The sequence below is a fragment of the Callospermophilus lateralis genome, chromosome X (genome assembly GCF_048772815.1).
Source record: "Callospermophilus lateralis isolate mCalLat2 chromosome X, mCalLat2.hap1, whole genome shotgun sequence".
Lineage (NCBI taxonomy): Eukaryota > Metazoa > Chordata > Mammalia > Rodentia > Sciuridae > Callospermophilus > Callospermophilus lateralis.
In genome coordinates, this window is record NC_135325.1 from 106,856,838 (window position 1) to 106,870,824 (window position 13,987).

At 36.8% G+C, this 13,987-nt stretch overlaps 1 protein-coding gene across 1 annotated transcript; it reads left to right on the plus strand.

The window, feature by feature from the left end:
* The first annotated feature begins 7,834 nt into the window (after positions 1–7,834).
* On the plus strand, positions 7,835–8,755 carry LOC143639415 (olfactory receptor 1468-like). Its single transcript, XM_077107558.1, has one exon. It carries the CDS (start codon positions 7,835–7,837, stop codon positions 8,753–8,755), a length of 921 nt encoding a protein of 306 aa, XP_076963673.1.
* The last annotated feature ends 5,232 nt before the right edge of the window (positions 8,756–13,987 follow it).

Consider the following 13,987-nt stretch of genomic DNA (forward strand, 5'->3'; position numbering starts at 1 on the left):
AGAGTCCATAATCACATTCTCTTCCAGATTTGTCTATCTGACACAGTATGACATTTTCAATTTTCCAACTCACAGCACTTCTATCTCCATATTACTACCTTTCCAAACTGTTATATGATCGATATAAAGATTGACATATTCTAATATCATCTGGTGGGTTGCATAACTAGGGAAGGAAGTTCTTTGTGTTTAACAGATAAGAAATTTAATGCCCATATTAGGGAAATAATAGGTTCAAAGTTTTACTGAAAATAAGATTTCAAGCCAGATTTAGGACATGTAGCTCTTGTCTCTCAACAGAAAGCTTTTCCCTCTGAGGAGGTGTCTAATGTCCCAATAGACCCAAGCCTCAGGTTGTTTCTGAGGGAATTCAACAGAAATTTAAGGGTTGATAAAAGGCTGGGTCACTCTGACCCTCACTCTGTACTCCCAATTCTGACTTTCTGGATACTCTATGCAAGTAACTGAAAATCAGGAAGACCCCCCCCCTTTCTCCACAAACCACCAAATCTCATTAGAAAGAAGGACACTCTGTACTTGTTCCCTTGGCACTTCAGGTGGCAGAATTTCATCCTTTCCCAAGCCAATTAGAAGCTTGCAAGCACCTTGTTCCCCTGCCAGTTGTCTTTAAGGACAACATGCTCCCTAAGACCCACATGACAATAAATATTACTTAACAGACTAATTATTCCATACCACAAATGAAAATATCAAATTATTTCTGAGATTGAAACATTGACTACAAACGGACCCCTGGGATGGCCTGATTATGAAGCAATTATGGGTGTGGAAACTATCACGTTCCCAAGACTTCCAGGAAGGCTTTTATGACAAACACCCTCCAAATCTGACTGATTAGCTGTTCCACTTTTCATTCTATTATTTGTTTTTATTCAGTTGTAAAAGCACAATTTGAAGATCTGAAGTTTTCCACGTGCATATATTTGCTTTACCTAAGTAACATGTGTTCCATATAGCTGTTTCCAATGCTGGTGCTTGTGTGTTCTAAATTTTACTTTCTTGCATCCCTTTTTATTGAAACAATATTCTGAAGTTGTGGGGAAGCATGGAACTACAGATTGACAAAATATGGTTCATGCATAAAAGATAGCATGCTGATCATTAGGGAGTACCTGAGAATGAAAGAAAATATGATTCTTCTCAAGGATATATAAATATGGGAACGGTTCTATAGGGGATCATAAACAAACAAACAAAAAAAAAAAAACCTTGATGCCTGGGATAAGATGGGGCAGCGATGCTATTAGTAATCTAGCCCTTGGTCTCTTTGTGTCCTGTTGCTCTTAAAGATGTTTGTGGAAGAGGAAGAAGGAAAAGTAAGTCATTGGATACTTGGGTCTCCTCTGCCAGCTGGGTGGAATTTGGGAAGAAGAAAGGAGACCTATGCTTTTCTTGCATCACTTCCTTTTTCTCAAACCTGAAGAAAAGTTTCAACACTAGTCCTTCCTCTATTAATGAAGAAATGAACAAATAGATAGCCTGGAGGCCTACCTCAGAGAGGTTCAATAAGCAGAGACTGACTTCAATGTAGTGTTTTTCACAAACTTATATCAAGCATATTGCTTAAAGCTGTTTTCTCCCCTTCCTCTCCAACAGAAGCCTGCCCCTACCACCATCTCCAGGTGACCCATCTTAGATAACACACTCTTCCATAATAAACCCCCTACTCACACACACAAGATAAGTGAACCAATTAGGCAGAATGTAATTTTATTGTCACAAACTCTATGCTGGAAATTGGGAAACTTCATGAATTATACATCAAAACACATACACAAAACCACTGTGTTAGTTGAAAATAAATTGTACTATTTCTACTACCCACCTTCGAGTCATATACTCTCATGCTTCCATCACAACATGCATAAATGTACCCAATTAGAAATCATAGAATTGTCAAATGTCAGAGTGGGAAGGGAGTATAGAGATAATTTAGTCTAACCTCCTCATTTTACAGAGGATGAAACTAATACCCAGAGAGAGGACTTTCCAAAGGTCAGTCAGGTAGTTGAGAATAGAAATGAGTCTAAAACCATGTGCATGTTTATGATCCTTTGCATCAAAACAGATACATATTCAACCAAGAACTTAAGCATATATAGATCCATTCCCCAAATGAGGAAACAACAATCATTTCAAAGCAAAAATGACCCTATTCATCATGTCTGAATGTCCCTGTTCCTTTCTGCATTGCTTTGCTGCTTGTCAATTCCCAAGACACTTTCCCTCCCCTGCCTCTGAACAGCCCTCACGAATGAGCAATTCCTAAATGCATTTGCTATGACGTATGTAAAGGCAGCCACTCAGAGAAAAGGTCAGTGTCAGTGTCCTCTGTTTCCAAATATGCCTCTTTAAAAAAAATCAGACATTACAATACTGAATACCAATTGTCTGAAGACTTACAAATCTCCTCTAGTAAAGTCCAAGACTTCTGAAGAAATGGCAAATCCAATGAAAGTTGTTATGTGATTTACCAAACTGAAAAAGGAACACAAAAGGAGCATGAAGAGACACCATTTTTCTACTGGCCTTGGGAATTGTGGTGACAGGTCTGCAAGTGCCAGACATGACTTCTCGTTCCTCTGTCTTTGTACTCAATCATTTCTCTGGTTCCTCAGAAAGTCACACAGGTTCAAGACATGCTCTCTGGTCACTAGAAATAGGGAGTAAGGTCTCTAAGGAGCTCAGAACAGAGAAGTGGAACAAAAAAAGAAAAAAGCAGTTATTTATAGCCTTTTTGCTTTGTATTTCTGATGTTTGTATTTCTGATACCTATCAGTCTGCACGAAACTCTGAATTTTTCATAAAACAAAATCACACTTGTTGTTTTTCTTGGATGTTGCCAGACATCATTAATCAGATGGTACTCACAAACACCTTCACATTGTGCCCAAGCCACATTGCTAGTCTCACCTTCCACCACTCCCTCCTGTGGTATAGCCATAGTGGACAACTCTAAGTTTCTGGACAAAACCTGTACTTTAAGGCCTCAAGCTTCCTACCTGTATATCTTTAAAAATGGTGTTTCAAATGCCTCCTACCTCTTTTCATTCTTGAAAATTCAGTCAGAAAGTAGCTTTCTCTTTGGGCTGATGGTATTGCTCAGTGGTAGAGCACTTGCCCACCATGCACAAAGCTTTGAGTTCCATCTCCAGCACTACACACACACACACACACAAAAAAAAACAATTTTATATTATCCTTACTGTCACCCCAAATTAATTCTTCTGTATATACTTTTTATTCTACTGCTAATTAAATTGCTATCAAATTACTGAATACTATTCAGGCACTGTTCTAATCATTCAGAATACAGTAGAAGACAGACATGGTTCCTGTCCTCGTAGAATTTATAGGATAATAGTAAAGATAAGTAGTTGCAATGATTTTTTCATAAGAGATGTGTAGGTGGCTATAAGATGCCACTATAAAAGATCTAACCTAAATTTTAGAGGTGATAGAAGACCCATTTGAAGAAGGAGCATTTAAATTGAGATCTGAAATCAGAACATGAGTTAAAAGGATGAGGAGATGATTGCCTTCAGAGAATACGGGCATGGGGTGAGGGAATGAGGCAAGAAACAACTTGGAGCTTCAGATAGAGCTGAAAGAAGGGAATGGTGGCACAACACAAGAACTCACAAGTTCAGGCATTATAGGACATGTTAGTAATTTTGAACCTTAAACTAAGAGGATCAAGAATTCATTGGAAAGTATTAGTATGGGGGACTGTTTGGAGGGAACAAAAGTATATAGAGAGCCATGATGATGGGTTAGAATTGCATGATAAAGGTAGATCTATTGGAGAGACATTAAAGATGGAGAACATATAGGACTTAAATAACAGGATCTTAAGAAAGAGAGATGGGGGATGTTAAAAATGACAAAAACTGATAGTGTTTTTCAGTTTTCAATTTATTCAGGTAAAGGGAAATGTAGGAGGATTAAGGTTGGTTTAAGGTGGTAGGGTTGATAGGCAATGAATTTGGTTTTTGATGAGGAATTTAGGAGATATACAAGTGGAGAGAACAAATAATAATTTAGGTGTGATGGTTTAAAGCTCAGAAGAGCGAGCTAAACTAGAGATAAGAGACTGAGAACCTATAGCATAAAGATAGTAATTGAAGTCATGAAAGTACATAATTTTATTCTAGGGATAGAGTTGAGTAGGCAAAGAAAGCTCTGTAACATCACAACAAATATTTAAATGTTATGTGGAAGATCCATAAAAAGAGATTCAGAAAGAATGGTCAGATAGAAGGAAACCCAGGAGAGTGGGGGTTCTTCAAACTCAAGGGTGGAGAGTACATTAAGAAGGGTGATCATCTGAGGTGAATGCAGTGGAGTTGCCAAGAAGAGTGTATTTAGCAATAAGAGTGTCATTGTGACCTTATCAAAGCTATTTCGGTAGAGTTGTGTGGGGCAGAAGACAGATTGGAGTGGGTTGAGGTGAAGAAATGGAGACAGAAATGTAGATTATTCAAGAAATTTGTGTTTAATGGTAGGAGTGAGATTGTTTAGAAACTGATCCTTCAACTGAGCTAAAGGATCCAGGGGGAATTGTTTTGTCTGTTTAACCTTGGAAAGACTAGAACATATTTGAAAATCAAAAGAAGTCAGTAGAGAAGGATTGGTTGAAGATACCGGCAAGCAAGAAATTAACTGATGGCATCAGTCTCTTGCAAAGGCAAACAGGGATGCAATCCAGAATATGGATGGAATGACTGTCCAGTAATAAAAGGAAAGATATCTATCCCTCCATAATAACCTGAAGGAAAAAGAGTAGTTAACATGTCTATAGTCTCTAAGTTTGGAACTAGAGTTATCTCTGGGTTTAGTGGTAGGCGTTGGGAGGTAGAAGCAAATAGGTGGTGAGGACATTTGCTGAGATTGGTGGGAAGTGAGAGTAATAGAAATTTGAGAAGACAATTTCTGGTCAAGATCTCTGCATGTCATTTTTTCTACTGCTCCTCATAATTTCTAAAAGAGAATGTAATGCAGTGGTTAAGAATGCGACATCTAAAGCAAAAGTGTTTTGGTATGAACTTGGCTCTACTACCACTAGGTTGTGTGGCACTGATTAAATCACTCATATATTCTGTCCTCCGTTCCCTCATCTATGAAAAAACAATCAGAAACTTATCTACCTGACAATTTGATTATGAAAATAAATTTAAGGAGTTAGTACAGAAGAGGAGCTTCAAACAGTGCCTGACAAATAATAATAACTCTACTATTTTATTATTAAAGCTCTTCAAATATCACCTGAATTGGTTGGCCATTGGATTACATGGAAATGCAATACACACCTGTTACATGTGAAGGAAGGTGAATTTTTTATCTGAAAATTGATATTTTAGTTTTCTAGCTAGAATAAAAACACAACAGAAACATAAAGTTTGCTTTTATACTTGATTATATATAATTTTATACATCCCAGAAAATCAGTGAATACAATATAAACCCAGTAGGGAGGACTTGGTTCATAGAGAATGGAGTTGAGAGTAGTTTCTAATAAGGAGCCTTGAGGATTGTGTCCTGAGCCCTAGGGTGATCCTTTTTCCAAATCCAGAAGCAGAGACAACACAAACTTGAGGTTTTAAGTCGTGCTCCAGTCCTCTTTTCTGTCTTATTTTTTTATATTAGGAGGAGGAAAGTTTCACTTTGTAGCTGAAAAAGTCACCAACTGTTTTTTTCAACTGGATAAATTTGAACTGTTTCTTTCTGGAATAGCTTTGGAAATAGCCCCAGAACATCTGGGTAAGTTTCATTGGCGGGGGACCTCAACACCCACAAACATTTATTTCCCCGGTATAAAAGTATTGTGACAACTTAGTGAATTGAACATAGTGGTTGAAAGACTGAAGATAGATATATGCTTGGTTGTGAAAGATAGTGCCAGCTTGGGGAGAGTAGAGGAGAACAATCAGTTAAATTGAGTTAGTTGATATGATGCCTTGAAGGTCAAGTCAGGAACGTGGGCTGTCAAACTTTGCTAATACAATCTGCATTAATGAAAAGCCTAGATTACGTGTACATAATAATATGCCACTTTATTATTTTCAGTACATTCTGTACATATGAAATGGCCAAGTGTTGCCTAGCAGAGGTCCCACCAGACCTGATCCTGCCTGATTTATAATTAGCACATTTATTTGTTAGTATGCAAATGAGTACTGCTGTGACACTTAGGAAAAAATGTGTTATTAAATAAGTGCAACAGTCTTCCTGTAATCTTGCTCCAACTATTCATTAGTGCCACCAAACTCTTTTTTCACAGAAGGTACAAAGCTAAACAACAAACCAGTAAAAGTATGTGCATTTACACAATGGCAGTCTACTTGTGTTAGACTGGGAAGGTGGTATAAAGATATGACAAGCATGCAAATAAGCAACAAGTGTGTAAAATGGATCTCCCAGCAGCATATAGAAGAGCCTAGAAAAGGTGCAATTTGAAATAAGCAAAAATAAAACTTCCAATTTATCCACTTGGTCTAATTTGGACTTAGAGATATGGCAAAAAAAAAAAATGCTTTGGAGTCAAAAGTCAAAGCCTAGCTCCATCATTTATAGCTGTATAACTTTGGCTGAGCAAGCTCCTCTGTGCCTAGAATAGAGATGAGGCTCAACAAATATTCTTTCCTGATGCTCCCCCACATACATGAAAACATTAACAGTATAGAGGCATTCTAGCATAGTGATCAAGCAAGATGACTCTGAAGACATATTGAGTTCAGAATCCTGACTCTACCACACTGACTTTGTGTCAATTTGATAAGTTTAACCTTTTTATTTGTTGGTTTTCTCCCCTGTAAATTGGGCATTTTAATAGTCTTGTTTATCTTATAAGGTTGTGGTGAATGTTTAATAAGATAATCCACATAAAGCACTTAGCTGAGTGCCTACAACATAGTAAGCCCCAAATAAATATTAGCTCCTAAAAGTTTTCTTTGTTTTTGCTTATGCCCAATCAATTTCACTAAAAAAAAAAAATTGGTCTGGATAAAGACATTAAACATTACCTCTATGTTGCCTAACTCAGTGGACATTCCTACATGATTTTTGCAGCATTTAATATTGATGACTACTTTCTCCTTGTTGAAATGTAAAAAGAGGGACGATTTCAGGAAGATGTGAGCAAATTACTTAGAGGATAAATTTTTGGATCAAATGCTGGAAAGAGATGTGGAATCTCTTTCTCTGGAGCACTAAAAAGTGATCAGCTAAATCATCACATGTATAGTCACTGCCCAAAGACAGGGACTGGTTCAGATAACTCTGGGGGTTTCTTTTTACCTTTAGAGTCTGAGTCTTCCAATTTAGTGAATGATAACAGCTACACAAATGGCTAAAATTCAGGCCTGGATATGTTACATGTGTCACTGCAATGCCCACACAGTGGAGAGTATCTAGTTTACATCCTCATGAAGTACATACTCTTCGACTTTTACACTTGATGAAACAGGCTCAGAAAAGCACTGATGATAGAAACATGAAGATAGTGAGTTTTAAATCTAGAATGTTCTTTTTTCATTTATTTACCCACTGTTTAATAAATCCAACCAGTATTAAATATCTCATGCTATGTGACAGGCACTGTCTATATCACTGATGTATAGCATTGAACATGCAAGATAAAATCCATGCCCTTGGGAAACTGGTGTTTTAGTAAGGGAATAATATAAGCCAGGACTGTCTGGTTCCAAAGCCTGATTCTATTCAATAATCTCATATAATGCACAGATGGGCTTTTGTGTCACATTACCATTTTACAGCGAAGTTCAAACTTTCCCTTTTTAGACACAGCTGAACCATGCACCAAGGAAACCAAACTACTATCTCCGAATTCTTTCTCCTGGGACTTACAGTGGGGTCTGAACAGCAGCAGATCATCTTCATGCTGTTTCTATCCATGTATCTAGTCACCATGGTAGGAAACTTACTTATCATCCTAGCTATTATCAGTGACACTCACCTCCACAGTCCCATGTACTTCTTCCTTGCAAATCTATCCTTCATTGACATCTGCTTCACAACCACTACAGTCCCCAAAATGTTGGCAGACATTCAAAGCCAAAGTCCAACCATCTCCCTTGCAGGATGCCTTACACAAATGTATTTTTTTATGCTCCTGGTGGACCTGGACAATTTCCTCTTGGCAGCCATGGCATATGACCGGTATGTTGCCATCTGTCACCCATTACACTATGCAGCATTATTGAGTCCCAAGCACTGTGCCCTGTTGGTTGGGACTCCATGGGTTATTTCCAACCTGGTTTCAGTACTGCATCTCAGTCTGCTGATTCATTTGATCTTCTGTGATCAGAGAGCAATTCCACACTTCTTCTGTGACCTGGAACCCATTTTAAGGCTTGCTTGCTCAGACACCCAGATCAACAACTTGTTTATGCTAGGCATTGGTGGAACAGTTATCTTCATCCCCTTCATTTTCATTCTGGTCTCCTACACCCTTATTGGCAGCACTTTGCTCAGGGTTCCATCAACTAAGGGGAAGTGGAAAACATTCTCTATATGTGGATCCCATCTCTCAGCTGTGTCCCTCTTCTATGGATCCATTGTCGGGGTCTATTTTCTCCCCTCTTCTGCCTACTCAGCAGAAAGGGATATGGTAGCTGCTATCATGTATACAATTGTAACCCCCATGATGAATCCTTTCTTCTATAGTCTAAGGAACAAAGACATGAAAAGAGCATTGAGGAGAATATTGAGCTGAAAAAGCTTTTTCTGGAGTTGGTGAATTCTGCCATAAGACATCTTTATCATCTTTATCTTTTCTTTGACCTGGATGAACTCAAAGAGGATCCAGGGCCTCAGGCGAACCCATTCTCTTAACAATTTTCTTCCCATCTATTTTCAGACCCAAGAGTCTACACCAGACTCATCTCATCATAAAGAAATACACTAAAAATACCAAAATTGCTCCTTTATTCCACAATCTTCACCACTTACGGAGTTTTTCCTGAGCAAACTCATGAGTGTATAGTTGGTGCTTAATAATTGCTCTCTAATTTTTTGGTTTATGTTTCCTTTCTTCCTTTTACCAAAGCTTACATATTAGATTGTAATCATGAAAAGAAGAAGGAGGGGAGGAAAGAAGGCAAGGAGAGCAGAGAAAGGAAGAGAGAAAGTGATGATGATAGCTTAAAATATCTTACATATAATGCCCTGGTAAAGTATACAACTTCTAGGCTGTGGCTGTAGCTGTGGCTCAGTGGTAGAGCACTTGCCTCACATGTGTGAGGCACTGGGTTCGATCCTCAGCACCACATAAAAGTAAGTAAATAAGTAAAGGTATAGTGTCCATCAACAACTAATTTTTTTTAAAAAAAAAGTATACAACTTCCAAAAAACTGTACAACTTCCAAATAATAATGTGAATCTCACTATAACCTCGACTATAATTATTATATTGTTCCCATTTGCTGGACAATGAAAGAAAGTATGTACTAAGAGAAGAAAAAAACTAGGGAAAAAACCAAACATGTGTCTTGTCATGCTATGAGCACCATAGAGTCTGTCTTCCAGTTAAATTTCTTCAGCTTTTAAGATTCTCTACCACTTGAATTCACCTACATTTCCATGAGAATGAAACATCACTCACTACCCTCCCTAACCATCCTTGGCAAACTGTACATTTTTAGCTCCATGAAACTTGTCTTGGTACATGTTATGTCCTTTCCTTTAAATATCTGTTTTACTCTATTCCTAAAGACATGCAGTGCTTTTTTAAAGCTCCATCTCAAGTGTTGTATAGTCTGTGAACTCTTTCATGTTTGACACATATTTCTAAGGACAATTACTTTGCTTCTCTAGGCTCTTATAGCATTTTATTTTTTGTTATTTTAATTTAATTTAATGCTGAGGGTCGAACTCAGAGCCTCATACATGCTAAACACATACTACCACTGAGTTATACCACTAGTCCCTAGCACATTCACTCAACACAGTGAATTATAATCAACAGAATATTTGTGTATCCAAGATGCCCTGAGCTCTTTCAAGGGGTAGTGACTATGTTTCATTAAGGTTCGTAGTTCTATCTTTAGATTAAATTAAGTGCTCAGTAAGATGAATTGAAAAAGGAAGTTGTCATTTTTTTTCAGAATAGAAAATTTAGTTTTAGTTTATCTTCTGCTGATTAGATGAACTTTAATGTCCCACCTGTACAATCTATGAAATCAGTTATACTAACTTTTGCCTCTTAACTATGCCCATTGACCATGTAGGACATTTAGTACTTAAAACATCCTGAGACAGAAGTCTATGAAAGTGACATAATAGATAGGTGCCAGGAGTCCAGAATAAATCAAGAAACACAAAAAGAAAGTCAGGAATTAAACCTACAACAATATAAAGGCTTGATACAAACAAGGATTTTGGTGAGTGTATGAAAGTTAAGACCTAATGCCTGGGACCTTTCATGTATATCTGTATAATATGCTAACATTTGATAATCGAATAAACTTCAGGCTTTTCATGAACCACATGTATCCCGTTGAGTTATACTATCCAGGTTGAATAAATTTGGCTCTCATCTGGCATTGTGGCACATACCTGTAATTTCAGTGGCTCGGGAGGCTGAGGTAGGAGGATCACAAGTTCAAAGCCAACCTTAGCAACAGCAAGGTACTAAGCAACAAAGTGAGACCCTGTCTCTAAATAAAATACAAAATAGGGCTGGGGATGTGGCTCAGTGGTCCAGTGCTCCTGGGTTCAATTTCTGGTACCAAAAAAAAAAAAAGAGAGAAAAGATTTTTTTTAAATTAAGGTTCCTTCCTTCTAGGGTTAGGGTTGTGGCTTTGTAATCACACACTCATGAGAATGGTCTAGTCAGTGCTTTATATTAAGTGTAGTTTTCAGACAAGGGCTGATGATAAAAGTACTTGCTACTGGTCAGTGAGATCCTGAGGAAAAAATTGAGAGCAATCATTTACAAGCATGGAGAAATTTGATATTGTCATAAAATTTTTATTTTATGAAATTATCAGTGTATGATAAATTGGGAATTAAAAATTAAAAATTGGCTATTTAACACATTTTGAGAAGCTCTGGCCTTCTCTACTTCACTTTGTTCTCTTCCTCCTCATCCTCCTCCTTTTCTTCTCCTCTTCATCCTTATCCTTTATTATCCTTTATTCATAAAATCTTTAGCAGGACTCTGTATGACAAATACTCTTTTGGCCAATGCAATTAGGATTTAATATTGATTCAATAATTTTAAAAATCAATCAAAGCAAACAGTCATTAAACACTCCTATACATGGATATCCTTAATACTTTATTTTTGAATGCTTTATTTTGAATTACTCTATGCAAAGATATATTCCTCAGCTAGTCTTTGAATCCAGGGCCAAGATCCTTTCTTTGACTTCACCCACAACACATCATCTTTGACTTCCAGTTTCAATTTCTTTAAAATGAAGTAAGAACTTAAAGACAATCCCAAAGCAAGCTAAGTCCTCCTTGGGAAGTTTGCCATTTTGTTCCCAATTTTTTACATCTAACTCAAGAATATTATTTTTAGAGATCTTTATTGAGCAATTTCAATACATATAATTTAGTTTGCACAGAAACGATTTTTTACCTTCATATTGCATTGTCTCATATATTTTAATTAAATTTAGCTTAAATGAAAATATCAGATGGGTTTTGGGGAAAATACAACTGGTAAGATAATCCAGAGTTGGTAGAACAGGACCATAACAATGCGAGCTTAGAAAATAGCCATCTTCATTTGCAGGGAAATGGATGGCATTAGAGCAGATTATGCTAAGTGAAGTTAGCCAATCCCTAAAAACAAATGCCAAATGTCTTCTCTGATATAAGGGGGGTGACTCAAAATGGGGTAGGAGGAAGAGCATGAGAAGAAGATTACCTCTAGATAGGGAAGAGAGGTGGGAGGGAAAGGGAGGGAGAGGGGAATTGCATAGAAGAGAGGAGACCCCTTCGTTATACAGAATACATGTATGATGATGTAAGGGGGGAAAGAAAGAAGTGGGTCACATTCGATTGGGGAGAGAGAAGGGATGGGAGGGGAGGGGAGGGGAAGGGGGGGGAATGGACGGGCAGCAGAATAAAATAGACATTAGTATTGCTGTATGTATATATGTGATTACATGACCAATGTGATTCTGCAACCTGTACACTCAGAAAAATGAGAAATTATATCCCACCTCATTCAAATGTATGATATGTCAAGATTATTGTACTGTCATGTGTAACTAATTAAAACAAATAAAAATAATAATAAAAATTTAAAAAAAGAAAATAGCCATCTTGCCACAAATATTCCTCAGGGAAGGACCATTGGCAGAAAGTTTTGCACAGGGAATGAAGAGTGTCTTTGAACTACAGAGTTTACAGTAATATCTTTAAAAGAGAAGTTTGTGTATATAAGAGCAGAGTGACTCTGGCTACAGCTGAGGCAGAGGCCCAATGGGGCCACTCTTTCAGTCTAATCCTCTTTTTATTTTGGCTCATATGTAGAAATTTTGTGTCTAATAGGAAGCAAAATTCTTTATTAGTGACTTACTCAGGTTGCCTACAATGAATATATATATATATATATATATATATATATATATATATATATATATATATTTACAAGCATGGAGAAATTTCATATTGTCATAAAATTTTTATTTTATTGTAAGAAATTATAGGTGTATGAAAAATTGGGAATTAAAATAAAAATTGGCTATTTAACACATTTTTGAGAAGCTCTGGCCTTCTCTACTTCTCTTTGTTCTCTTTCTTATATATATATTTATGAATATGTGTGATTTCTTCCCACTCCATAAACATACTCACCAAGTTGATAAGAGACAAGAAAAAATTAAGGTGCAGAAGAAAAAAGTACCCGGATGGGGCTGTTCTCACACCAAAAATAAATAAATAGATAGATAGATTAATTAATTAATTAAGATTTCACTTCAGATGATACCATAAGGCCAGAAAATGGACCAGAGCAGATCATGTTTGGACTAACATATTGGGGAAATGATAGAAAATCCTCTCCTGTAGTGCCTGAATTGCAAATGGTACCAAACAGGATGTCCTTCCTCTATGCTACTAATTTTGTCATTTGGGAGGAAAGCAGGGCATTTTGGAACATGTGGCTTCAAGAAAGCTTAGACTGTGTCTTCATCTCTGAGGCCATACTTCAACCTGGTGCAATTTACAGAATAGGAACTAAAATAATTTCTGAAATGAATGAATAAAAAATTGCCTGTAAGTCCAAGACCTTGAACAAGATTATACCTGGGTCTGTGAAGTCAGATAAATTGATCATCCTGATCTCAAGTATCTGGAGCTTCAGCAAATCTGATTGTATATTGCATGGCCAGAAGAAATTCTTTTGTAGGTAAAGTCAATAGCAGCTTTTAGGGTATGATTTGTTATGCTTCAAAACATAAAAGGGAGGCATACCTGGTATGCATATAATAGTACATGTGAAGAAATGAGGAAATTCAATGCCTTTATTATGTATGTATCTACTAACCATGTTCTTAATATCAGATAGGGAAGATAGATCTTATCCCTTGGAGATTATAATCTTTGATAAACAATTTTCGGGCAGACCACTCAACTTTTCATTGATAAAAAGGCCACATAAATTAAATATACTAATAAATTAATGATGCTTTTACATTGTGAATTATCAAAGAATGGAATGTTTACTGTAAAATACAGCGAAGGAGATCGTTTTAGAGTAAATCAATAGACAGTCAGATAGAACTGGATTTTAGTCCTAGTTCCTCCAGTTCTTAGTTGTATGACCTTGGACAAACCACTTCATTTATTTAACTTTAATTTCTACATGTAAAAAATTATATGTATATTTACTATCTTAGTCAGTTGTTTGGGAAGTTGAATAAAATATTGGCTTTAGGGCTGGGATTGTGACTCAGTGATACAGCACTTGCCTAGCACGTGTGAGGCACTG